The 26,625-nt window shown below is 53.9% G+C and overlaps 2 protein-coding genes across 4 annotated transcripts in view; one reads left to right on the top strand and one right to left on the bottom strand.

Annotated features, from left to right (window-relative positions):
• Window positions 1-1,403: 1,403 nt before the first annotated feature.
• Window positions 1,404-5,948, bottom strand: CDK9 (cyclin dependent kinase 9). The gene is made up of 7 exons (XM_019728647.2): window positions 5,316-5,948; window positions 4,774-4,855; window positions 3,914-4,004; window positions 3,397-3,563; window positions 3,118-3,289; window positions 2,811-2,959; window positions 1,404-2,336 (listed from the first exon to the last, which is right to left on the bottom strand). Exons 1-7 carry the CDS (start codon window positions 5,753-5,755, stop codon window positions 1,971-1,973), a joined length of 1,467 nt encoding a protein of 488 aa, XP_019584206.2. The 5' UTR covers window positions 5,756-5,948; the 3' UTR covers window positions 1,404-1,970.
• Window positions 5,949-6,397: 449 nt separating this feature from the next.
• Window positions 6,398-26,625, top strand: part of SH2D3C (SH2 domain containing 3C) — a 33,955-nt gene continuing 13,727 nt past the window's right edge. Inside the window, exons 1-3 of one of the 3 annotated variants that reach the window (XM_019728642.2) lie at window positions 6,398-6,531; window positions 13,945-14,422; window positions 24,303-24,342. In XM_019728642.2, coding sequence (XP_019584201.2) covers window positions 14,076-14,422; window positions 24,303-24,342 — 387 coding nt within the window. In that variant the 5' untranslated portion in view covers window positions 6,398-6,531; window positions 13,945-14,075. Of the gene's footprint in view, window positions 6,532-11,812; window positions 11,962-13,944; window positions 14,423-16,090; window positions 16,239-24,302; window positions 24,343-26,625 lie in introns of those variants that run through there. The other 2 variants (XM_019728641.2, XM_019728643.2) reach the window with 2 other exon arrangements.

Here is a 26,625-nt window from a genome sequence, read left to right as displayed (position 1 = left end):
TAACCGAGTGTACAACTGCTCACAAGAAATTTCTGTAAATGGAATTGCTGGTCCAAGAATATGAACCTTTTATAGCTTTTTATCCTTCAGAGAAAACAAATCATACTTTGAACAATTAAACCAGCCCTGTGTTTTCCCACGTCAGTTACCTGTCATTCAAATCCCAATAACTTGATCACCAATGGACACCTTGCTATTTTTGGATTACTAGTTGTACTGAGTTGAATGTCCCCAGGGTTCATGTCCACCTGGAATCTCAGAATGTGACCTTATTTGAAAAGGTCTTTGTAGATACAATTGGTGAAAACGAGGTCGTACTGGATCAAGGCGAATCCTAAACCCAATGACATATCCTCGTGAGACAAGCAGAGGGTAAGAACATCACATGAAGACAGAGTGGGCTGATACATCAGGGCGAGGAACACCGGGACCGCTGGCGGCCTCGGCAGCTGAGAGGCATGCAGCAGATTTTCCCTGAGCCTCCAGAAGGAACCAAGCCTGCCCACATCTAGCTTTCGGACTTCTAGCCTCCAGAACCAACAGAAAGATGTATTTTAAGCCCCATTTGTGGTAATTTGTTATGGCAGCCCTGAAAAACTAATACTCAAGAATTCTTTTTACTTTCACTGGCCTTTTGTGAAGCTGTGATCTGGATCAATTTTCACAAGGACAGAACCTTTCACCCTTTCCTGGACTCCTTCAAGAGGCAGAACATAGAATTTGCTTCAAACATGCCTGTGTGCAACTTTAGACTTGGGGAGCGTTGTTCCTCCAAGGGTCCCAGCTCGGAGCCTTCAAGATCCAACCTTCACACCACCTTCTGTCCTCCTGTCCCACCACCTTAATCCAGGCTACTGTCACCTTCCCAAGCCCCTGAAGATCCTTCAACTCCTGTAGTCATCTCCTCTCTTGGCTCCTGTATGCCACCCCCTACTCAGCAACCTGAAGGACCTTTGCAAGCTACAGACCTCTTGCCATTCCATTGACTGAGGGCCGTCTGCCGCGTCCTGAGCTCATGAGTCAAGTTTGACCACATCTGTCCGCTATAGCACACGGTGCCCACCTAGGTCACCAAGGCAGATGCAGCTTATAGCACACCCTCTCCAGTTCCCTCACTAGGCAACAGGCCCTTTTCTCATCTGTCTTCCCTCTCCCTCTGATACCGAGGGGAGGAGACAGGGAGCTTCATGGCACCTGAACTTTGGGGAGCATGATGGCAAGTGTTCTAGAAAGTACCACAAAAAGGATAAAAAGACACAAGTCCTGCATAATTATGTCGGGCACCTGAACTGGGACGAAGAAACGAGATAAGATTTGATAAATCAAATTTCAACAGTGAAACCCAACCTGTTGGCTGTAGGGTAAGAGCTGGGAGTTGAACACAGAACAGAGCACACGGCCACTTACTGAAAAAAAGAGTCAACTTTAATTGTAACTGGCCAAACTTTGTCCAGGAATGTCTCTAAACAACCGAATATCAGAAACACGATAAAATTCTCCTATCGAAGAAACCAAGTTTTTGCCAGCCCCAGTGCTTCTGAGGGTTGGGCCAAGAGCAGCCCATTTCCGAGGCTGGATGTCCCTCACGCGAGTTTCCCATCCCAAGAGGAAGTCTGGAGATGGGTGAGGGACCTGTGCCCTCTTCCCATCATGCTGAGAACGCTTAGAAAGTCACTGATGGGGTGCACCTCTCCTCCCACCCCATTCCTATCGTAAGGTAAATGGAGACCCTCTGGGCATTATCCAGAAAGCCAGGGAACCAGGTGAGGCAACCCCAGTGCCCTCCTGGACTTTCAGCCAAAGCTTTATTCCAGTCCATTCAGCTGGCATTCCCAGTGCCCAGGGTGGGGATTAAATAAAATACGCACCAGAGAAATAACTCAAATGCCCCATCAGCTCCACAATGTGAGTCACACAGCAGAAGAGAAAATAAAACAAGAGCCCCAATGAAAAGCGACAGTAGCCGGACTTCAGAAGACGCGCTCGAACTCCGTCTGGTTGGTCGTGGTGGGGTTTCGGCTCTGGTTGGTGGACTGCTGGGTGATCTGGCTGCCCTTCCGGCGTGGCGGTGCCAAGTACTCGAACATGGATGTCAGGTGGGTGGACAGCATGCCCTTGAGGTCCGAGGGCATGGGGTCAGACCAGAAGAAGTCATGGTTGAGGGCATCATCGCTGTCAATGCGCTGTGCGGGATCCAGCACCAGCAGCTTGTCAATGAGGTCCAGGGCGTAGGGGTCACGCACGTAGGCCTTCAGCCTGTCCTTCACCTTCCGCTTCTGGCCCTTTACCAGGTCCAGTTTCTCAAACAGCTCGTACTTGTCCACATTTGGCCACACCTGAAGGGGGCATGGAAAGAGGATGAAGTTAATTCAGGGGGTGCGTGGCTTGTCCATTGGTCAAGCACCTGAAGGGACTCAAATGTTTCCATTCAGATGCTCCCAGACCACGTCTAGAAGGTGAACTTGACCCCTCCAAGGTGAAAGCACCAGTGACCCCGTATTTGGCACATCCCAAGTGCTGGGCCCTTTTACATAAAATGCCTGGAATGGGTGTGCCAAGGCTGACACAGGCATAGTTGTTTCACAGAAGAGAAACTCAACTCTGAGATGAAAATTTCAAATGCCTTGCCCAAGACCACAGAACTAAGTGGTGATGGAGCCGAGAGCCTGTGTGGCTTAAAGGGCAGGCCCTGTCCTTCCACCAGCCGCCTCCAGAGGAGCTTTTTGTCTGTTCCACGGCCCACTCCTCCCCTGCCAGGGAGACTTCTGCATCCTACAGGGCCCAGAGGCCCAGGCAGCCTGGCCACCCACCTCAGGGGTGATGGAGCCACAGAGCTGGCTGATGAGGGCGAGCTGGTGCTGCTCCGTGTTGCCCTGCATGATAGGACTGCGGGTCCACATCTCCGCCATGATGCACCCAGCACCCCACAGGTCAATGGGGGGGCCGTAGTCCCGCTCCCCTGGGAAGAAGAGTGCACCAGGAGTGCCCCTTGAGCCCGAGGGCCTCCTGAGACACAATGCCCGGAGGCCGGCGGCTCAAGAAGCCCTGGCAGTGGGGGGCTGAGGCCAGGTTAAGTGCCTAGCCCCTGCCCCCTTCTGCCCACTCGGGAGTCCTCACCAAGCAACAGCTCTGGGGGCCGGTACCAGAGCGTCACCACACGGTTAGTATAGCGGTTAGGCTGACTGTTCTTGGCTAGACTGAAGGCCCGGGCCAGTCCAAAGTCTGCCAGTTTCAGGACCCCGTCCCGGGTGATGAGCACATTCGCTGCCTTCATGTCCCTGTGCAGGATCTGCAAGGGCAAAAGTGAGGGCTCAGTCAGGCTCCCAAGGGTCCTTTAACCCAGCCACCCAGCGGCGGGAGTACAGGCAGACCAAGCCACGGTCTCTCCTCCCCCACCTTGTTCCTGTGGATGTAGTAGAGGCCATTGAGCAACATCTGCATGACCCTCTTGATCTCAGACAGTGTGAACTTGACTAAGACGTTGCTCAGCAGCCCAGCAAGGTCATGCTCGCAGAAGTCAAACACCAGGTATATACTGCCTTTGCAGCGGTTATAGGGGGAAGCTGAGGTGGGAAGAATAGGGAAGGAGGAGCAAGAAGAAGAAAATAAAAAATCCCATATACCACTCATTTTCCCACAACCAGCTCCTACCCCCCTCCAACCCACTGACACCCAGCATCCATTTGTGGGTTCCTTCACTGGTAAAATATTTCCCGAGTGAGTCCTCTGGGCCAGGTGCTGTGGCGGGCCCTGGGGAAGCACCAGCTACGATGAAAGGACCAGAGAAAGCAGTCACAGTTGGTAGGTATGCCTGGGTTAAAAGTGTGTCCAGTTCCAACTTTGCAAACAAAGCCTTAAGTTCTAAGCCTCATTTTCTCCATTTGAAAATGGGAACAAGATCCAAACAACTTACCTTTGGTTCGACAGATCTCAATCAAGTTGACCACATTCTCATGTTTCAGAAGCTGCAGGATCTTGATTTCCCGCAGGGCGGTAATGGGGAACTGGGTGGGATAAAGAAAGGAGGTCAAAAGTGAAAGCGCACTGCAGACCGAGGAACTGGCCACGGGGTCTGTACTAAAGGGAACAGGTTGGGAAGACACAGTAAGATCACAGGCTCTGAAATCAGCTATCTCAGATGCCTTATCTGTAAAATGGGTATAAAGTAGTACGCACTCCTCAAGAAGATGCTTTAAGACAATGAATTGAAATAGTGATACTTAACCACTTCATTATTGGTCACTAAACGCTCCCTAATTTCTTCAACCTTTAAATTTTAGCTCTGTGCCTGTGTTTAACTTGCTGGGGAGTAACACAAATGACCATTAAATTTCCTTGCGAACAAGCACATCTCTGAAAGCTGGACTAGAGCTAAGATGCGGTGGGAGAGGGCACTACTCCTTTTCAGTTGAGTACTAGTCACTCCTTTAAAGCCATTGCATGTATTTTCCTTTTGCATTGAACAAAACTAAATTCTAATGGAAGTGTTTTAACAAAGGCTTTCCAACTTCACAAGCCCAAGCGCATTCAGTGCAAGCGTGAGCTCCCCCTCCTGGCCCCAACCTTGTATTTGCCTAAGAATGAAATACCAAATGCTTTAAAACATTTGAACTAAAAGATTTCATTTGGAAGTCAAATTTACTGGGCTATGGAAATTCTCGAGTTACTATACATAAAGTAAATCTCAACATGTGAGTCCTAGAAGCAGCAGGATGGAAACCCACGTGCCCAGGGGAGATGGCTGGCTGGCTGGCCCACCCGACCCACACTCACCCCCTCCTTCTCGTTCTCCATCAGTACCTTCTTCAGAGCCACTTTTTGGCCGGTCAAGCGGTGCTTTGCCTTAAACACCTCCCTGCAGGCCGAGAGGGGGACCCAAAAAGATTCATCAGGCCGTTTTCACATGGCTCGCCCCTCCCCCTCCAGAGGAGGAGGGCAGAAAAGGGACTCCCGTGCAGGGCTGAGCCTGGTACCTAGGGCAGTGGGCTACCCCACCACCCGCTATCTGCGGTCCCTCTCCCAACCTCTACTTCCTCCCCAGTCTCTTCTCCTCAGCCTGACGTCTCTCGGAGAGATCCTGCTCCCCTCACAAGCTCCTCTGCAATCCTGCCCGTTCCCCACCATGGGCCTCAGGCTCCTCCCCGCCAGCCAGCTCCGTCAGGCCCTGGCGGACTGCAGTGCGGCCTAGCGAGACCAGGGGATAACTCTAGGGCCGGGTGGCTCCCCGACCACCTCTGACCCAGCCCCGGGCGTCCCGACGTCGGCCCTGAGGGGTGCAGGCCCAGGGCACCGGGTCCCTCGGGGCCCATCCTTACCCAAAGGTGCCTTGGCCGATCTTAGCGAGCTTCTCGTATTTGGTCACCTCATCACAAAAGGGACACTCCACCGAGTCGTACTGCTTTGCCATGGCCGCCTCTAGCGCGCCGCCGCCACCCCCAGCCGCCGCCGCCGCCGCCGCTCCCGCTCCGGGTCCCGCCGCCGTGCTCCAGGCCCCTCCGCGGCCGCGCCACTTCCGCCTCCACGGCCACTTCCGGCCTCGAGGCGCCGACCCCGCCTCTTCCGCCCGCCGCCCGCCGCCAGGCCCCCTGGGACTTGTAGTTCCCGGGAGGCCAGGAGGAACCGGAGCTGCAGAGGCGCCTCCGCCGCCACCGCTGCCCCCACCTCCGCCGCCGCCACTGCTGGCGGCGGCCCCGATTGGGGGCGCGGGGAGCCGGGGCGCCGGGGCTGGGGCTCGGGGCGGTGCGTCCCGCTGCATTGGCCCGGGCCGCCGCTGCTGCCGAAGCCGCTGCCGCTCTGGCGCCCGATCCCGGGCCAGCCGCAGTGCCCTGCTCCTCCTCCTCCGACGGCGCCGCCTCCGCCGGGCTGCGCGGGGTGGTGGGCGGGGGGACGGCCCCCAAGCCGCGGCTTGGGGGCTCCCTGGCCGGGCCCGGGCCCGGGGCGGCCGGGCGAGGGGGCGAGACGGGAAGAGCCGACGAGGAGGCGGCCCGAGAGCCCGGGAGGGGGCGCGTTATAAAGGGGGAGGTGCCCGGGCCTCGCCCTCCCCTCCCCCTCCGCCCGCCCCCTCCCTCCGCCCTCCCGTCCTCCGCGGCCGCACCTGCCGCCGCCGCTGCCACCGCCTCCCGCCGGCTGTCCGCCGGCCGCCCTCGGCGCGTCACAGCCCGCGGCCCCTCCTACGCCTTCGGAGGTGGGGCCCCGCACTCGACACCTGGCTGAGGGGCGCCTCGCCGTGTGCCTCAGTTTACCGCGACATGCCAGCTGCCGCAGAGAGCGCCTATCCCCTCCCCCCCGCACTGGCGGGAGGCAGCGAGGGAGCGGCCTAAGGTCCGGGAGGAGAGAACGGCCCCCGCCACCGCCTCCCGGGGCCCCAGCCACCCGCCGTTGACATGGTAACCGACGGCCACCAGGGGGCGCGGCAACACTGGAGGCGGCGAATAAGCAATGCCTGGGCCTTCTAGCGCTGGACCCTGTTCTCTGGGAAGCAGGGATGAAACCTAGAGGACCCCCGCCCCAGCCGAGCTGCGCGAGCCTTGGGTCAGTAATCACAAAAATAGCATTTACTCAGCACCTCTGTGTACTCAGGAAGTACTGGGCGTTTCCTCTGAATCCTGAATCAACAACGTCATAGTAAGGATCACTAACCCATTTTACAGAAGAGGACATTGAGGCTCAGAGAAGTGAGGTCATTTGCCCAAGGTCACACAATGACAAAGCTGGGAATCAAACCTGGTCTGCCTGAAGGGGATTCTCCTGACTCAGGCTGTCCTGGCCAGGAGTATAGCAGTGGTGCTGTTTGAGGCTGCCTCAGCCCTTCCCCAGCATATTTCTGATATCTTCCTGGCTCCAGGGGGCCTCCGGATTCTTTCTCCAGCTCCACTCAACAACCAGCCCCCAGAAAAGCTGTCTTTTACCTCCTCTGTACCCCTTCGATCTGCCCCTCTGCATTCCTTTGCCCATCGATCTTGAGTCCTGGCCTCCCCAGTCCGGCTTCTCCATGTCCCACTCACAGTACCCACCAGAGCATTCTGAAATAGAGTCTGCAGGTATTTCCCACCACTCCCTTGAAGAAAAAAACAAATTGTGACATTTGAGGCTCTTTCCAGCTCGCCTCCTAGGCCACACGAATCTCCTGTTTCCTAACTCCCCAGGGCCTTCCTGTCTTTAGGGCTGGCTGTGCTTCCTAATTGCACCCCAGAACCTCTCTATCTGCATGAAACTCTCCAGCTCTTACCCCACGTGCTTAGCCTTGAAGCCTCCTTGTAGGAGGAGGCAGGAGTGGATCTGTTGACTATCCCAAGAGGCCCTGATCTGAACAAGGCCCTGATCCCTTGTCCCAAGAGGCCCTGATCTGGACAAGGGCTCTGCCAGGGAGGGCCTTGTGGGTCCGATGAGGAGCAGGGAGCCCTCCCTCTCCTGAGGGCAGTGTGGAGCCAGCGAGGAGGGTTTTAGGTAGTGAGTGACATACCAGGGAGTGAGCTGGGATCAGCTTCATGGGTACACTTAGCAGCAGGGAGGCCATTGACTAAAGTGGGAGTGCTGAGGGCAAGGCAGGAGAAAATAATAATTGTGATAATTACAATATATTGAAGGCAAATAAATGGTCCAAGCCCTACACTTAGCACTTTATGGGTATTATCTCAATTCTCACTCAGCCATATAAGTTGAGTACTATTATCACCTCCATTGTATACATAAGGACACTGAAACTCAGAGGTGACATCACCTGGCCAGGGTAAAACAGCTGGCCAATGGCCACACTGGTATTTTGAGCCAGGCCAGTCAGCACTTACCCGTGTCAGGACCCCACCTATCTGGACTGGGCGTGGAGCACAGTCATGGCACAGCACCACTGGATGAGTGCCCTGGATGCTGACAGGAGATGTAGGAGGCGATATCAGCATTGGGGTCTATCATGGGTTTGTGTGGGTGTCACCATCAGTTTCTCAGACCGGGGCCCCTGCCCACTTCCCACGAACACTCCCTAAGTCACATCCTGTGGGCAGAAGCCTCAGCAGAAGTTCCGGTAGTGTCATCACCTCCACCCTACTGTCTCTGACCTGAACCCTAACATTTTACCAGTCACTTCACTTCCCCTCTGGGTCTTGTGTCCCCAGCCTTCCCTGGGGAAAGGGCAGGGAGGAGTGGTCAGAAAGCTGCCCAGGCTGCCTAGGTGGGAGGGAGAAAAAATGAAGCTCTAGCCAGAAACAATTTCTCACTGACTTTGATTTCTGATTCGCTGCTTTGAGGGAAATGCTTCCTTCTTCCCTGGATTGGCTAAGCTAGCCAGGCCGGACATGTGGCCAATACTCAATAAATGTTTGCTGACTGACTACGAGGCTTTGAGAGAGTCTATGGTCCTGCTGCCATTTAACAGTCAGGGAAACTGAGGCACAGGATGGGAAAAGGAGCCACTGGCCTGGACCCTCTTATTTTCTCCCCCAAGCAGGGACAGGGTGGGGAGCGTATGGAGGGATGAGGAAGATGGGCCCGTGGGGTGGGGTGCTCTTGGCTGCTGGTAAGCCTGAGGAGACAAGGGATCCCTGAATGGGGGGTACAGCACAGAGAATGGCTGTGTGATACCTATGGCTGTGTGAATAGCCCTGTAACACCATGGACATTCTGTCCCCACTAGACGGGTACTGACTCTGCCTGGACCTGTATTGATATGTCGTCCCCCTAGAACTTTACAGCACCCCTATTAGGAGGTTGCTAGTATCAGGCCCAAGTTACAGAAGAGGAAACTGAGGCTCAGAGTGTGCCCAAGGCCACACAGCCAGGAAGGTATGGAGCTGGAATTCAAAGCCAGGTCCCTCTGCTCTCAAAGGCTGTCACTATCCTACACTGCCCCCAATACAAGGCAAGTGGGCAAGCTGGGGAAAGGCATCGACTGAGTCCCACAGCAGGCGTGGGTCCAACGTGGATGCGTAAGGCTGCTTCCTCTCAGAGCACAAGGTCTGTTTGGAAGATGCAAAGAAAGACACAGGTGAACATACTATGGATGATACTCTCATATAAATGTTTTATTTCATTGCCACAGGATTGTGTGAAGGATGTGGTATTTGTCCCATTTTACTGATGGGAAAAATGAAGCTCAGAGAGGTGATGTGACTTGCCCAAGATCATGCAGGTGAGGTCTGAACTCAGGTTTGCCTGAGTCCAATGTCTTTGACTATGAAGTTGAAGGCTTCCAGGCCCTAATAGTGCCTGGACCAACTGCAGGCAACTGAGTTTAGACTGGGGAAGAGGGCAAGGGGAGGGGACAGAAATCACAGCAGGGTTCCTGGGGGCACTGTAGCTGAATCTATCCTTGAGGGACTCAACGGAGGCAAAAGATGGAGCCAGTGGAGGGAAGAGCTGCATTCCAGGTATGGGTCCAGCCCAAGGAAAGGCCTGATGGCAGGAGAGCACTTGTGTGTTCAGGGCTGCGGAGCCAAGCGTGGGCAAGGCTGGGCTGGCCTCCAGCACAGGCTGAGGAGGGCCTGTGGGACAGCCAACCACCAGCAGGTCCCCCAGCCGCACTCCCAACGGCCACTTGAGGCAGCACAATGGGGGCTCTGAGCTGGCCAGAGCCGCCACACTGAGTCCCATTCATTCTCCCAGGGATGTGGCAATCGCCCTGGTACCCGGGCCACTGGCAGGGCCCCCAGCGCTGACAAGGCACCTCCACCACACAATATAGTCTCGTTGTGGCCGGTATTCCCGGCGCTCACGCCGTGTGCCTGATGCTGGGGTTTCCTGGCCTGAATCACCCCTATTCTTCCGCAACAACTGCCAGGGCTTGCTGAGGCCATAGTGTACATATGCTCCTTTCATATTCCTCAGGAAGTGGGGGCTACTGTGACCCATTTCACAGATAAGGAAACAGACCCAGAGCAGTAAATTCTCTTATGAAGGATCACATAGTAAGTTGGGAGTGAGCCTGGCCAGGAAGTCAGTGCTGGCCGATGCCACAGCCTCAGCAGTTGGGCCAAGTCCCTGGGACTGCCTCCTGGGACAGAAGCCAGGGACCCACTAGGAAGACCCCCAGCTACCACCAGGCCACAGGCCCGTCTCCCTCTTCCAACAACAACCTGGAGATGAGAGGGGCACCAGCCTGGGAGCTAGGACACCTGGGTGTCTGTCTAGTCTCTGTTCCTCTGTAGCCTCAGTTTCCTCATCTGTGAAATGGGACAATAGCAGGATTTGCTTCACAGGTCTGTTGTAAGGATTCAGTGGATGATCTGTGGAGGCTTCCAGCTCCATGCCTAGCTCTTAGTGCTCGGTAGAAGGAGCTGGAATTGTACCTCCTCTTTTTCTCCCAATTCTATGACCCAGAAACCCCATCCTTTCATTTGAACTTTGAATACTGGTCCCATCCAGCCTGTCTGTGAGCAGGACCCTGGTGTCTAGGTTTCATGGGCTATGTCCCTTTCTCTCTCAAGGCCTCAAGTTCCCCCTCATTCCATCAAGGAGGTTCAGCGGATCCTTCCCCCACCCAGGGCCATCATGTAGCTGCCGGGGGGTTGCAGGAGCCATGGCTGTGGACGTTAGGCCCGCAGCTGGACAAGCAGATTCAAACTCCAGGTAACTTGACTTTTCCACATCTATAGAATGGGGATATTTACCTCTTGGGGCAGAAGGACTGAGCCCTGTAGCTGGAACATACTAAGTGATCAGAAGACCTTAGTCATTATTATTTTTATGGAGGAGGCAAGAAGAGCCCCATTTGACCTTGGACTCCCTCTCTCATAGCCATAGTTGCCAGCCAGCCTCAGAGACCAGGACGATAATGTCAAACTATGCGGGAGCTTCTGTGGGTTGACTGTGTACCTTGCACTTGTGCCCATTCTAGAGATTAGTGACTGAGGCTTCAGAGGCTCCAGTAACTTGTCTGCAGCACACAGAGGTGGGATTTGAAGCCCCTGGTCTTGTGGACCCCCAACCCCAGCAGCTGTTGACAGCGTCTGCAGGTGTCTGGGACAACCTGTGTAGGGGAGGTCTTGTTTCTTCATTTCTGTCCTGCCCATGGGAGTGTACACACACACACATACGTGTACACGTGCGTGTGCATTGTAGGGTGAAAAAGCACCAGGCTGTGGGCTAAAGGACTTGGGAGGGCAAGTTGTAACCGAGTTTGTGCCACCAACCCTGTGTAACCTGGGACAATCCCTCTGTCTGTCTGTGCCTCAGTTTCCCCATCTCTGTACAGTGGGTGTGGTGGACCAAATTATCGCCATTTGTCCCTGGTAGTTTGAAAAGGAATGACCATGCCTTGCTGGGCACCAATTTTGTGCCAGGCTTTGCACCAATCACTGGACACTGTGAGGTGGACGTTGCAAATACCCCTACTCACCGAGAGGAAACTGAGCCTCAGGAAGGTGAGTGCCCTAGCCCAGGATCACACAGTGACAAAGTGGTCAGCCAGGACTCGAACTTGGGTCTGAGCAGTTCCAGGGCCCACAGGCCCAACCACGGCACTCTTCTATAACTGCTGCCAGTCCCTCCCCAGGCAGGCTTAGAATAAACTGCCCTGTGTGCAGGCCTGACTCCCTACACCGTCCCAGCCCAATGGCCAGACCCTCTGACAGCTGTTGACAGGTCCTCAGGGGCCCCTGGCCCAGTGGGCACTGTTCCCAGAGCCTGTGGGTTGTTCCCCAGACCTTCCAGGTTCCACTGGGCTTATGGGACTGCCCCCCCCACCCCCATTGCTGTGGAGGCCAAGGAGGAGGCCCACCACCGGACTGGGGGAGGCCCCATCCCCCGCCCCTGCAGAGATGATGGGGAGGGTGGGGCTGTGGGACTTTCACTGCTTTAAAAATACACAGAGGAAGCGAGTGAGAGGGTGCAAGAAAGGGGAAGGGGAGGTGAGGGAGGCACCTCAACGTCGATATTCAGAGCCTTGAGTGGCCACTTTCCCACAAACCAGGGGCTTTGCACGACTTGCCAAGATGACAGAGGCTCCCAAGAAGCCCAGCAAAAAATTCAGTGAGTGCACTGTCCTTCATCCCTCTGTCCATCTCAGCCTCTCTCTGCATCTGCTTCTTCATGACTGTCTTGTTTCTCTTTCTCTTTCTCTTCGTGTCTGTCTCTATGTGGAGTTCTCTGCTTCTGGATTTCCATGTCACCATCTTTCTGTCACTCTGGCCCAGTATCTACCTCTCTGGCTGGTTTGGCTCTCCATCTCATGCTTCTTTGTCTCTGTCTCTCCCCAGCCTGACTCAGTCTCTCTATTTGTCTATGTATCCTGGTCTCTGGCTCTCTTTGACTTCATGGCTGGGTCAGGGAAGACCACACACTCCACCTTCTGCTTCTGGTCCTGGTTCTCACGGGGTCTCAGACTGGGAGTTGGTGGGGTGGGGTGGGTGTGTATTTGTGTGCCATGGGATGCTGTCCCATGTCCCCACCAGCAGTGACTCTGGGACCCACAGCAACTTAATGAAGGGCCATACCCACCCACTGCTGTTTGTCCAGGTCCGCCCCCTCCTGGCCCTAGCAAACTTCTGCTCCCCCTGGTTCTTTTGATCTGACAGAACGGTGTGTGTGTGTGTGTGTGTGTGTGTGTGTGTGTGTGTGTAACTGCATTCCACAGCTGAAAAGACTGAGGCCCAGAGAACTGCCTGAGCTCATATGGGGCTCTAGACCAGAGCTCAGTCTCATGGCCCTGGACTCTGGGCCTTGGAGTTTCCTGCCCTGCTATTCTTTTCTCCAGATTCCCGGTGCCCAGGGGACAAAACAAATGGTGCTGAGAAAGGAGGCAGTTTATAGTCCTCTCTCTGGCTCTTGGCACAATTTCTGCCCCATGGCATAGCTTTCTGAGAGTAGAGCGTTGGTGTTTTCGGACAGTGTTTGTGAGGAGGCAGAGGCTAGGACGGAGTGAGGGGTGGGCAGGTCTGGGAGGAAAGCACTGACCTAGCAGCCCACAGCCCTGGGAGTCGTCATCCATGCTCAGCCTTGCTGTGTGACCCTGGGCAGGTCTCTTCCGCTCTCTGGGCTTCAGTTTCCTCTCTTGTCAAAGGTGGGCATCTTGCCTATATTCCAGTGTGGTTGTGAAGACCTCAGGAGGCAGAGGATGCCAAGGAAGTGGAAAATGCCAGAGTCTTTTTTTGGTTTTTGCTCTTCTGGATGCTTAAGGAAGTCAGCTGGTAGTGGCCGTGAGGAGGGGCACGCCCACAGCTGGGGACAGGAAGGAAGGAATTTACATGCACCCTTTGCGGAAATGAGATGGTATCACCCAGAGCACTGCTGCCTGAGTCGGGGTGGTGGGCTCGGCTGACAGGAAGGAGAGAACCGCAGGGAGTGGGACCCTCAGACTCCTGACAACCCCCTTCTCATCTAGCCCCTGACCCAGGTGCTCAAACACCGCCTCCCTGCCCCCAACGCGTGCGCACACACACGCATGCATCTTCACTGGCTGGCTGTGTGATCTTGGTGGTTCATTTTCCATCTCTGAACCTCAATTTCCCCATATGGAAATTGGGGGATTACACTTGTGTCATTGAGTTGTGCTGAGCTTTCAGTGAGGTCATATGTGCGGCATGTTTAACAAATGCAGAGGCGTTTTACTATGATTGTCATCATCTTCATTACTTCTTGAGAATGTTCTATGTGCTGGGTACCTATGTAGCTATGTGAAGAAAGTTATTTACATGCTTTCCTTCAATCCTTCCACTGCCTATAGGAGGTGGGTACTATGATCTCTATTTTATTGATGTGGAGAATGGGGCTCAGAGAAGTCAAGTGACTTGCCAAAGGTTGCACAGCTAGGATGTGGAAGAGCAGGGATTCAAATGCAGGGCTGTGTGACTCCCAAGCTGCCAAGTTATACCCTAATAATTAGAGGGACTGTTACTGAGGCCTGACCATCCTTGAGCCCTCAATGAGTTAAACAGCATGTGTTTTTTAAAATTGTTATTACTATTGCAGCTGGCATTGTCGTTAACTCTTTTCCCTCCCCTTCCCTCCTGCCAGAATTCTTCAAGTTCAAGGGCTTTGGGAGTCTCTCCAACCTCCCTCGATCCTTCACTCTGAGACGGTCCTCGGCCCCCGTCAGTATCCGGTCCCATCTAAAGCCTGAAAGTTTTGAGGCCACACAGGATGACATGGTGACGGTCCCCAAGAGCCCCCCGGCCTATGCCCGCTCCAGCGACATGTACAGCCACATGGGCACCATGCCTCGCCCTAGCTTCAAGAAAGCTCATGATCGACAGGCTGCCAAGAAGGCCCGGGAGGTGGACCCTGGGCCCCACTTAGTGTCCCAAGGTCTGCCCGACCCCCCAGGCTTGGAGGCAGCCAAGGAGGTGGTGGTGAAAACCAAGGTCCCCCTGGAGGACACCCCAGCAGTGGGACCGAATCCCTCAGTGGTGGACGTGGGCCCCATGAGAAAGCCTGAAGACCCCAGCACAAATATTGAAGAGGAGAACGCCCCCAAGAATGTGTCCCCAGAAAGGTAGGTACCCACCAGGAGAGGGCAAGGGCGGGACCTGTAAGGATGGTGCCTCTAGTGTCTCCTGCCAATAGTGCCTAGAGGGACCCCCAACATACACATCTGGGTAAACAAACTAACAAATAAACACCATGCCTTAGCCAAGTGCTTATAGACCAGGCACTGTGCTTAGCCGTTCACTTGCAATTAATTCTCAAGAAAAAAAAGAAAAAGAACTAGGGAGGAGATACTGTTATTTCCATATGAGGAATCTGAGATTCAGAGAGGGAAAGTCATCTGCCCCCATCAGGTTCTAGCAAATGAAAACATTAGGATCGGAACTAAGACCCACCTGACTCCAAAGCCCTAAGCAGCCTCCATCCAGCCTGGCCCTTAGCTGCTGCTTGGGCCCCAAGCCCAGTCACTGCATCCCTGCCCTGGGCCCCGAATCACTACCCTTATTTCTGTTGGACAACACTGTTTCACCAGGTCTAGAAAACCATTTGTCACTTAACTTGGTTATAGGGTGAGTTGAGTTCATGCAAAAATACAAATGGTGATGATATAGTCATAGCTCCCATTTAGGAAGCACCCATTTTACTGGGTGTCAAAACAAATGTTACTGAAAATTCTGTAAAATAATCTGTGATTAGCCTCCTTTTACAAATGGAGAAACTGAGACTCAGCCACGGTCTCAGAGCTGTGATTTAAACAGGAAACTGCTGGCCTCCAGTGGCTGCACAGTCATCCATTCCGTTGTACACATTACCTTCTAATCTCTACAAGCCGTGTACTTGATGCCCTTGGGAGACCCCTCAATTCCAACTAAAGGAGCCCTTCAACCCTCAGTCTTTGTGTAAACCACACTGGTCAGATGTGCCTACTGAGATAAAGAGGAAAAAACCTAGCTGAACGAAAGTAACTCTAGGGCTGGTGCTGGGACCTTTCTTGAGTGGCTGTGACCTGAGACACAAGCACAGCTGCTGTGTGCTGAGGTAGGGAGCAGTAGGGAGCAGGACCTTGTAAAGCTGCAGAGTAAATCCAGTCTAGACTCTGCCTCTTACTGACTGTGTACTCTTGGACAAGTCTGTTCCTTTCTTTGAACTTTAGTTTCTTCATCTGATAAATAGGTATAACAATAGCACCGATCTTGTACAGTTGTGGTGAGAATTCCATAACATGTAAAATCTTAGCACAATGCTTGGCACACCACAAACACTCAGTAAACTTATGTTTATGATTAATAAAACTTAACGCTTTCTACCATCCCTCGCTGCCCCACCATCCGGGATGCCCTGCTATTCCCTCCTAAATTCCGCCTCATTCGGGCGTGGAGGAGCAAGGATTGTATGTAGGGGAGAGGGCCTGATAGGCGTTCTGAGCTACCCCAACGTTTGAGATGTACACTGGAAGTTTGAGGGAGCGGGACGGGGCGGGGTGGCGGGGCGTGGTCTTTCCCGGCTGCCCCGGGTACTGTAGAGGCAGCTGGCGTTGGAGCGGGGCAGGGCGAGGCGGAGGGGTGTGTCGGGAGCGTGGCTTTCCTGTCTCGGGACACTGACAGCAAGGGAGAGGGCGGAGCGAGACAGGAGGCGGAGGGGCGTGTCCGAGGCGGGACTTGTCCTTCCCAGCGGGTGGAGCAGCGCCCGATAGAGGGGGGAGGCTGCGGGGGGCGTGGCTTACACCCAGGCCCCGCCCCCGGAGTTCTGCTCTGAGCTCCGCTGTTCGGTGGCCGGAGAAAGGCGGGAGCCGTTGGGGTGAGGAGGTCCCCAGGCTGCAGGCGGTGACCGCGGGAAACCATGACTGCAGTGGGCCGAAGGTACCCAGCATTGGGAACCAGAGGGTGAGTGACCGAGCTGGGCCAGGGAGGGCTAACGGAGACCGTGGTGACCTGAGGGAGAAATCCGTGCCCCCGGGACAACTGACAAATCAGGGGTGCCGGCTTAGCATAAGGGACTTTGAAGGTTTATTTTGGTGTAACTCCATCCCGTTTTGTCCCTGCGCAGGCTGAGCATTGCCTCCTCATAACGGCCCCAGGAGAGAGGCACTATTGTCATTTCCATTTTACAGATGAGGAAAGACCTTTGCTTGCCTGGTTTGACACAGCAAAGATCAGACCCAGAGTTTAATTCCACCTTCCTGGCCTATGTCTTTCAAGGCTCCACAACTCATTTCCCTCCAGCAGAGCCAGGGCCTCCGAGAATGATGTTCTTGAGCTACCTTGAGATGCCTAGTCTAGGACCTAGCCTTCTTCCACTGTGGGCAATGCCTCTGGCATCAGGCGTGGCCCTAAAGCTGTCGGAGGAAATAGACTCTCCCGCCATCCCCTACTTATCTGGAGTGTCCAGGGGTCCTGAAAGGGTGGGTGGGTTAGCAGGTCAGATTGAACTCCCTCCTGGTGCCCTGGGACCCCGCGTTCCACCTGCCCTCCAGGCCAAGTAGGAGGCCAGGATTGTTGACTATTTCCAGGAGCCTTGTGCCCTGGGGTTAGGAGAGCTGCTTTGCCTGTGTGAGCTCAGGCTTGCCCTCCCCTGCTCTGGGCCTCAAGCTCCCCAGCAGCCCAGATGGGTCTGGGATGGCTTCTGAGGATCCATCCAGCTTGGGGAGGAGGGCATTTGAGAACTGCTGCTGAGCGAGACTGGTGGCCTCATTCCCAAGGGGGTTCCAAGGCCGTGGTTTCAGTGGCTGCTCAGGGAGCAGCCTAAGCTGGTTGTCTCTCCCCTACTCCCTGGGAGGCAGGGTGCACCTGGAGCAGAAGGAAGGAAGGGGAAGAGGTGAGGCTGCAGGAGTTTCCTGGTGCCCTGTTCCCTGCTGAGATCATGGGGATGAGGAGGAAGGAGGGAGGAGGGGCCAACCACACAGGGACTGAAAGGAGAATGCCAGCCTGGCCTGCCCTCGCCCCCAGCACCCTCACCCTTGTGCAGGGAAGTAGCCGGTCCAGAGATGCCTGACACCCTTCCCTCTCAGTCCGTCTTACAGAGTTGGAAGCAGAGGCCAGAGGGAAAGGGAGGCTCCCAACACCCCCCACGCACATCCACACAGGAATTGTCAGGTCTGGGTCCTGCCAGAGGTAATCAAGATCCGGCTCACAACCGGCCAGGCCCTGTCTGGCGCTCCCAATGGGCACTGTCCACCACAAGGCCTGTGAGTGGGGGCACCTCTATCTGCAGCATTTTACCAGTGAGGAGAATGAGGTTCAGAAAGGGGAAGGGACTTTCCTGGGGTCACAGATTAAGTGTCAGAGCCTAGATTTGATCCCAGACCTGACCAACTCTCAAGTCCAAGCTCTTAACCACTAGGCCCATTTCAAGTAAAAGCTCAGAGCTGTTTCTACTATTATTTCAAATGACTTTCCATGACCTCCTGGAGAGAGGTATTAGGTGCCTGGTTTGCAGATGAAGACATTGAGGTTTAGTGAGGTTAATAACTTGCATGAGGTCACACAGTCATTTTAGTATTTGTTGAGATGTAACTATGCCCTAGACACTGTTCTGGGTCCCGGGGAAACAGCAGTGAGGACAGCAGCCAAAGCTTCGCTGTCATGGAGCCCCATTCTACTGTGGGGAAGACAGCCGATTCACAAGTTACGGTTAGCTAGAAGAGAAAAGCACTATGGAGAAAGATTTAAATCAAGTTGGGGAATTGGTCTTAGGCAGAAGTGGCTGGTGGTGGCAACTTAGGAAGGTTGTTAGCCAGGAAAAAAGTCTCAGTGAGGAAGTGATGTTTGAACAAAGAAGATGAGGGAACAATACCTCTTGCTATCTGGGGAAGAGTGTACCAGGCCAAGGGAATAGCATGTACAAAGGTCCTCAGGTGGGAGCGTCCTCGGCATGTTTGAAGATTAGCAAAGACCTGAGTGGCTGGAATAGAACACGATGGGGGTCTGGGGAGAGAGGAGTGGTAGGAGTCAGGCCAGAGAGGCCTGATTCTGGCTCCGATACTAGAGGGCCTGGAAGGCCTGGCCAGGACCTGGCTTTGACTCTTAGTAACCGTGGCTGGCCTTGAGCAGAGGGGCGCCCCACTCTGACTTACGTTCACCCGGTTCTCTCCTTTGAGGAGGATTCGCATGCAGTTCTAGTCATTCTAAAGTGTCTTACCCAAGTATCCTTTTCTCCCACCCACAGACCCAGGCTCCTCCACCCCCACTCCCAGGGCTGTTCAGAAGGAAACTGAAACTGGGAGAAGGTGGTACTCTGTAGGAGAGCCGGGGGCACCCTGTGTTGCCTGTGCCCCAGCCTTGGTACCAGGCAGGCACTGGGAACAAGCCAAGACACTCCCCCCCTTTCCTTCTGGAATGTTGATTCTGGTCCAAGAATTCCCAATGCTCCCCAGAGTCCCACGACCCTCTCGGCCCTGCAGAGTGACGTCAGCTGCCGGGCATCTGGTAGTGATTACCCACCGGGGAGGGGGCTGTGGTGGGCCCAGCCTGTTCAGCCTGCTCCGGCTCTGGGCGGCTGGTCCTTGTCTTCCGAAGGGGCCCAGCTGCTCCTGGCTCTCATTTCCTGTGGAGACTTTCTCACAGTCCTTGAGACCCCCGGACGCCTCAGGCTGTGGGAACTGTGCTGTCTGGGGAAAGATGGACTGCCCCGGTACCCCAACCCGAGACACATCCCCCAAACCCTCAAGAGACCCTGTTTGCAGAATGCTGGACCTACATGGGATGAGGGCTGGGGAGGACAGGGGTCAGACATATCAGCAGCTCAGCGCCCCACGGACTGTACAACCTTGAGTAACTCCATTCCCCTCTCTGAGCCTCAGTTTCCCCGTCTGTAAATTGGGGACAATAACAACATCTGCTTCACAGGGTCGTTATGAGGATTGGATGGGATGTGGCAGGTAGAGCATTCATCCTGGACTTGACCTAAGGAAGTACCAGTACAAGGAGCCACTCATGCTACTGCCACGCCCATGTTATAGAAGAGGAAACAGGCCCAATGAGGGGGACTTGCCCACGATCACACAGCTTTCTCTCTCCCAGCCGAGGGCCCTCTCCAGCGCCCCAGAGGCTCTTCTCTCTGTCCAGCCCCACTCCATTTCCTCTTCCTGACATCAGTTCTGGGCTTCTGGTCTGGTTGAAATCTTATTTTTCTTTGCCATCCCCTCCCCACCTTCCTCTCCTCTCCACTCAGGAGCAGTTTCCATTTTCCTGGGGAGGCTGCCTCATGCAAGGAACAGAGCAGAGCCAACCCAGACCTAGTGTGTGCAGCTGTGTTTCTTCAGTCAAGTCATAAGCTTCAGTTTTCTGCCCTGGAACGTGGGGCTTTGTTCGGCACTCAATACATGCCTTTCCTTTTGCTCTTCTTGAGCAGATTTTGAGCCTCAGTTAGCAGATCCCCAGCTCTGCCTGGGGAAGAATGGCCCCCATCTGCCCTCTCCGCACAGGGCTAGCACCCTTTCTGAGCTCCTGCTGGGGAGCTCACCCTGTCAGGAAGACTGAGGGTGCAGAATGGTGAAGAAGGAGCAGGGACGTCTCCAGGACAGGGGTGGCCCATCTTAGAGGCAATGGGGCAGGGCAGGGGCTAAAGCCAAGAGCCTTCCTGGCAGGAAATCCCAAAGGCCCCATGGTGGGGTGTCCCCAGCAAGACGGGGCTTTTGGCCCCAGATCTCTCTCTCTGTCCAGGGCCTTAAGGACTGAGAGGCACAGAGCAGTGTTTCTTCTCTGCCTGGGGTGAGTGAAGGTCAGAGGGAAGGCAGGAAAGAATCTTTAGCCCGCTAGAAGGGGCAGGACAGGAGATCTCCAGGGGGGAGCTGGGGCAGAGAAAGGAACCACATGGGCTAGGGAACCTAGAACCCTTCCCTCTTAGGATCCTCGCGGCCCCTCTGGGAAGACAGTTACCACGTGTCCATTTCACATATGAGGAAGCTGAACCTCAGAGAGGAGAAACAAGGGAAAAGCCAAGTAGCAAGAGGCAGAGGTTGAGGAAGTCTCCATTCAAGGCCATATGACCAGGCCCCGAGGCCCAAGGGAACAAACTGGGGGACAGGTAGAGGGTGACAGGCAGTAGGGCTCTGCTGAGGGCAAAACTGCCTGTGGGGTGAAGGGCCAGGATGAAACAGAATGGCAGCTTCTGTCCACTGCCTCTCCTCCAGGATCCCTGGGAAAGCCTCACCCTTTCTTCTGGGCCAGGATGGAGGCCCTGAAGGTGATGTTCAGATTCAAACCTGCAATGGGGGAAAAAAGATAATGGGCTCTAATTACTGCTCATTAATCCAATTAATTGAGCTAATATATGCAATGAGTGGTATCAGTTATCAGAACAAATCAGTTAATACAGGCAATTAAAGGGGTTGGTTATTTAAATAATTAATGTGGCTGATTAATGTGTCTGATTTAGCAGCATTGTCACTATTATTTATTAATTGATTTCACCACTAATATTAGGGGGGATGTGCCTTTTAAGTCCATAAAATAAGGGATAAGTTAATAAATGAATGGAGCTGAGTTTTTAGAAATGGAAGCTTTGATTCCTGGATTTGATCATTACAACAGGAGGGGGAATGTTCCAGAAATCTCCAAGCAAACTGAGATCTGAAGTCTAAATTGGAATTACTCTGACCCTAAGGGAAACAGGAGGGTCTAGGCAGAGGGAACATCATGTGCAAAGGCCCTGAGGCTGGAGGGAGCTGCACTCTTTGGAGGAAGTGTGAGGTGGCCAGAGTGCAAGGAAGAGGGGAGAGAGGAGGAATGGCTAACAGGGGCCCGGGCACTGAGGGATGAGCCACCATGAGGACTATCCTCAGGGTTGTAGGGGTTGCTGTGACAGTCATTCATTCAAAAAAAATGTATGGGGAGTCTGGCACTGCTCTCGGCCCCTGCCCTGCTCTACCACGTGCCCCTGTGGAGCTGATGGTCTAGTGAGAAGAGACTGTCAGTGCTTGAGATAGGATATATGGTAAGTCAGAAGAAGTGCTACTGAGAGAAACTAATCAGGGAAGGGAGGTAGGGAGCCTTGAGAAGGTCACAGTTTTAGCAGGGTAGCCAGCGAAGCCCTCACTGAGAAGGGGACATTTTCATAAAGACCTAAAGAAGGGAAGGGAGGGAGCTCAATGGATGTCTGGAGGAAAAATATTCCAGCAGAGGGAACAGAAAGGCCCTGAGGTGGGGACCAAAGCCAGCAAGAAGCCCAGCTTGGCTGGAGCAGCGTTGACAACTTGGGGTGGGAGAGGTGGTGAGGCTGTGAAATGTTATGAGGAGAACTTTGGCTCTCACTCTGAGTGACACGGGGGCCACTCTGTTGGGTTGGAGTGGAGAAAGCCGTGCTCTAACTTTCACTTTTATAGGACAGCTCGGGCTGCTGAGGTAACAAGTCACAGGGGGCACAGATGGAGGCCAGTGGCAAAGCAGTGGCCATAGTCTGGGCATGCGATGGCAGTGGGTGTAAGCAGACACGGTCACCTTATGTCTCAGAAATCCTGGAGTGTTGTAGAGGGGCAGGTGAGGGGGGCTGAGTGCCGCCCCAGCCCTCAGCTTCCTAGGCCTCTGCCCTGAGCACCCCCATCCCACCTGATCTGTGGTGCAGCCACCTCCTCCCCAGGCTCTGCTCACGCCCAGAGCCCGAGCCCGAGGGGAAGTGGACAGGAAGCAGGAGGAAATGCTGGGATGATCCCAGTGTCCTGGCCAATCTGTTCCCAGCAGTGGAAGGATTTCCGGGCCTGAATGGCTGGAAACGGAAACGCTGGGATGGGACACCTCACCCAGGAAGAGCGGTGCTGGTGAGCAGGGCAGGGGGCCCGACTCGACCTCACTGTCACTGCTGGACAGAGAGTACCTGAGTGGCCTGGGTAGCCTGCTGTGGCCAAGCTGCAGCGGGAGGGACTATAATTAGAGATCAGTAAGGACTCTGAAGGAGGGAAGGTTAGCAACAGGGACTCTAGAATGTCCGAACAGGGAGGGCTGTCAGACTGCTTTGCAATGAGGAGCCCCTGGCTTCAGGAGCTGGGGAGACCCAGTATGAAATTCTGCCCCGGGGACATACACTTTAACCACATTTTTTTCCCCCAGCTTTTTAAAAAATTGATTTTATTAGATTTATTACATCTGAATTTAAATATTGCATTCCTGTTTGTGAGGAAGCAGTTCCCCAATGTTTGACCGCCCTCCCTATTTGCAGATGGGAATACTGAGGCCTGTTCCAACCAGAGAATAGGGTCCACCCCGACAGAATTAATAATAATTATAGTGATTAACTATCGTTAATAGTGGTTGAATGTTTGCTATTCATGCATTCCTTTAAGCAATAAATATTCCTTGAGCTTCTGCGAGGGAGGTGCCAGACACTGTGCTGGGGGCTGGGGTCTCTACAATGATTAAGACAAAGTAGTGCCCTTGTGGAGATGCCAAGTAATTATCCGTCAACAGATAAATGAGTAGTGATTGTCTTGGGCGGGGACTGAGGCTGTGAGGAAAAAAGGCGGGCAGAAGGAACAGCAAGTGCCGAGGCCCTATGGCAAGAATGAGCTAGGCGAGGAGGCCAGTGTGTCTGGGGCAGAATGAGGGTCAGAATGAGTGAGGGAGCAAGTGGGCGGGGGGTTGGCAAGGTGGGCAACTGGGCACCACCAGGCCACACACAGGGCCCTGTAGGTTGGGGAATATGTGACCCGGTTTATGCCTATTTTTCTGGCACAATAATGGCACCCTCTTGACTCCCACAAGGGAAGAAGCATTCTGGTTTGGTTGGTAAATGGCATGGCCAGCCATCTGCAGGCCATGGAGAGGGGTTTAGATTTTGTTCTTTGAGAGATGGGAGGGTAGGGGGTAGGGTGGGGTGTGCGCCTGATCTGCTTACGTAGGTTTTCACCTTCGTGCTGTCTGGTGGTGGAGTGAAAGCTGGCCAAGGGGTGTGGGAGTGAGCCGGCTCCAGGAGGCCACAGAGGGTGGCCCACGTAAGGCAGAGGGGACACATGGAGAGAAGTGGTCAGGACCTATTTTGAAAGTAGAGCCGCAGGATTTCCTGATGGATTGGGTGTGGAATGTGAGTGAGAGAGGAGGCCCAGATGACCACAGATTGTTGGCCAAACAAAGCAACAAGAAGGATGAAACTGCCATTAACTGAGATGGGGAAGTGGGTGTGGGGATCAGGGGCGAGGTAGGGGAGGATCCAACAGTCCTGCTTTGGATATGACGAGCTCACGATGACGTCAGACATCCAAGAGGAGATGCCAAGGAGGTTATGAGTCTCGTATTGAAGGGGGAGGTCCAGACTGCATCAGAGAAGGGATGGCATTTGAGGCCAAGAGCTGGGGGAAATGATTCATGGTGGCCTTTCTGAGGAAAGATGGTATTTGTTTTGTACCACGGAAAAACAGCCACCCTGGCCTCTGGCTTCTTCAGGCTCCATGCCAGCCACCCCAAAGGCAGAGGGGATCAATTCCTCAGTCCACCGTCACCAGTAGTTGGCACCACAGTATGCGTCTAGGCAGCCGCTGAATGGGTCACTCTGCACTAGGGAGGGAGTGCAGGACCGGAGGGGAAGAGCCTGGGGCCTCTATACAAGTAAGGACAGGGTGGGGAGAGAGCACCCGGAGAGGGCCGTGTCCTACAGCTGAGTGAAGACATTGATTCAGCAAGCAGCCCTGTGTTAAGTACGTATCATCCATCAGCTTCTTGAGTCCTCACAACATCCCGATGAGGCAGAAGCTGTCATTGTTCCCGATTAACAGATAGGAAACCCAGGCTCAGAGAGGTGAAAGGACTTGCCCAGGGTCCCACAGCTGTAAAGTGTGGGAGCAGCCTGGCAGGCAGATTCCAGCAAGAGCTGTCAGCTGCAGTGCCCCCTCCTGCCTTCAGGAGGAGCCTCTGGGGCTCTGAGGGCCAGGTCCTGGCACCAGGCAAGTGGGCGGAGGCTGGCAGCTGGGGAGCCAGGCAGGGGACACTCTGGGGACACTCACCTCTCTTCTCTCCTTCCAGAGCTGCTGGAGAGCTGGACGCTGGCGGGGACTACGTGAAGGTAAGAGGGCTGAGCAGGGGATACTGGAGGGCTGGGAACTTGTTCCATGAAGGGCAGAATCCTTTTCTGAGCCTTGGTAGGAGCCAGATCTCACTGTCTGTCCCCAGGAGGAAAAGGTCTAGGGGTCACGGCAATGTTTGGGGTCTGGTTTCATTCCCAGCATCTTCCCATGCCTGCCGTCATTCTCTCCTGGCTCCACTCGCAGGACATCCCAAGGCTTGTTACCAGCAGACCCCATCCCCCTGCCAGCTGGACAGGACCCCAAGGGTGTCTCTATGCAAAGACCATGGTGCTCTGATGCCACTGAGTCTCTGAGCATGTGCTGTGCTGGGAGGTGGGAGCAGGAAAGGATGACTCAGTTCTTCATCACAGATAATGGGCACAGCTCACATTTGTCACAAGCTTAACCTGTCCTGGGCTCTGCGACTGTTGAAAATGTAGTTTTGAAATAATGATAACAATAATACAACATAACATTGTGAGTGCCTACTGTGTGTAGAGCCCTGTGCTGGCTGCTGGTACTAGAAGGGAGACAGTTTTGATTTCTTTACATGAATGAGGTCTTTGACTTCTCCCCTCATCATTGGGCAGTGAAGGCCTTCCTGTGCCCACTTAACAGATGGGAAACTTGAGGCCCAGAGAAGTGCAGTGAATTTCTCACGGCCACACAGCTACAACGGGGGGAACTGGGGTCGCAGTCCAAATTTACTTGATGCCAAGACCATGGACAAAGCCCTTGGCCTTCCACCTCCAGGGGCAGCCACCCTGAGCCAGGCCTTCTGCTGAGTATGGAACATACAGCAGAGGGTGAGGAGCACCAGGCCCTGTGTTCAAAGGGCTCCCTGTCCATACGGGGACCAGGGCAGAATCACACAATGGTTTGGGCTTGTGTTTTGTAATTCAGCAGATCCTAATTTTAGTCCCAGATCTATCACTTATTTGCCACATGACTCTAGGTGTGTGTGTCACCTCTCTGAGCCTCCGTGTTCACCTATGTGAAATGGGATAATAGTAGCACCTCCAATCCAGGGTTGCTATGGGCTCAATGAATCCAGGGACAGCTGGTTCTGGAACAGAGCAGTCTGGTCTGGCTCTAGACCCCAGGGAGGTTCTATCACCTGCCTGTAAAGTTCTGTGTAAGTAACTAGTAATGAAACGGTATGTGAAGTGTTCAGATTGCTGTCCCCCATCATCACCAGAAGGCTCATGTAAGAAGCCATTGGAGCACTAGAAGTAGGGGATGACCTTTAGCTAAGGAGCTAGTGAGGGGGAGATCAAGGAAGGCTTTCTGGAGGAGGAAGCACTGAATCCAAGCCATTGCAGTTGACCAGGAACATTCACCAACATCCTCTCCCCAAATGAAAAGCTGGAAAGGAGATAAAGATAAAGAGAGATGAGCAGTAAGGTTGGTGGTCTAGGCAGAGGCAAGAGTGTGGGCAAGGTTGGAGAACCAGCTGGATGAGCCCAGAAAGTGCAGCCCAGGGCTGTGGCAAGTGGAGCAGGAGCTGCTCCTGGAGCCTGGGCGCTGGCTCCTTATCCGGATCTTTACACCACAGGGGTACAAGGGCCTCGGCGAGAAGCAGCACCACAGCCAGTGGGTAAAACACACGGCAGCTCCCCACAAATCTCAGCTGTTTGACAAGATACTGAGATCCCCTCACCAATGGTAGTGAAATCCCTGTGAGGAGGATGATCTTTGGATTTTTTCCTTTAGTTTATGGGACTAAAAATGTAATCAAAATATTATAAAAGAAATAGTACCTGCTCACTGGAACTGGTTAAACAATCCCTTAAAGGATGAAGTCAAAGGAATGTTAGTAGTTTTAGCTTCAGGACTCAGAAGAGGGTGGAATCAATACTCAGGTTCCAAAAGTCCATTCCTGCCCTGAGGTACTCAGGTTCCAGACCTCCAGGAACCTCAGACCATGATGTGAATACTGTCATTCTAAGGAAAGGATTTGAAAGTTCCAACACCATAGATTCCAAGCTCCATGCTCAGAGCTTCAGATGTATTTACAGAAAACAAACATACAACTGTGGCCCAGAGAGGTGGATTCGCCTGCCTGAGGTCACACAGCCTGTCAAAAGGATTTGAACCCCTAGACCTGACTGATGCAGAATCAGCAATCACGCTCTTTGCATTGAAGAGTCTATGATTCTCTGACAAAAAGTCCAGATTCTAAGACACTAAGCTTGACAATAATCGCATGCATTTATTGAGTACTTATTTTATGCCTGGAAACTTACAAGCATCAGCTCAGCCAATGCTCACAAGAGTTCTGT

Source organism: Rhinolophus sinicus, linkage group LG04, assembly GCF_036562045.2.
Source record: "Rhinolophus sinicus isolate RSC01 linkage group LG04, ASM3656204v1, whole genome shotgun sequence".
NCBI lineage: Eukaryota > Metazoa > Chordata > Mammalia > Chiroptera > Rhinolophidae > Rhinolophus > Rhinolophus sinicus.
Note: the sequence above shows the minus strand (reverse complement) of the source record. Positions and strands in the feature narration are given on the sequence as shown.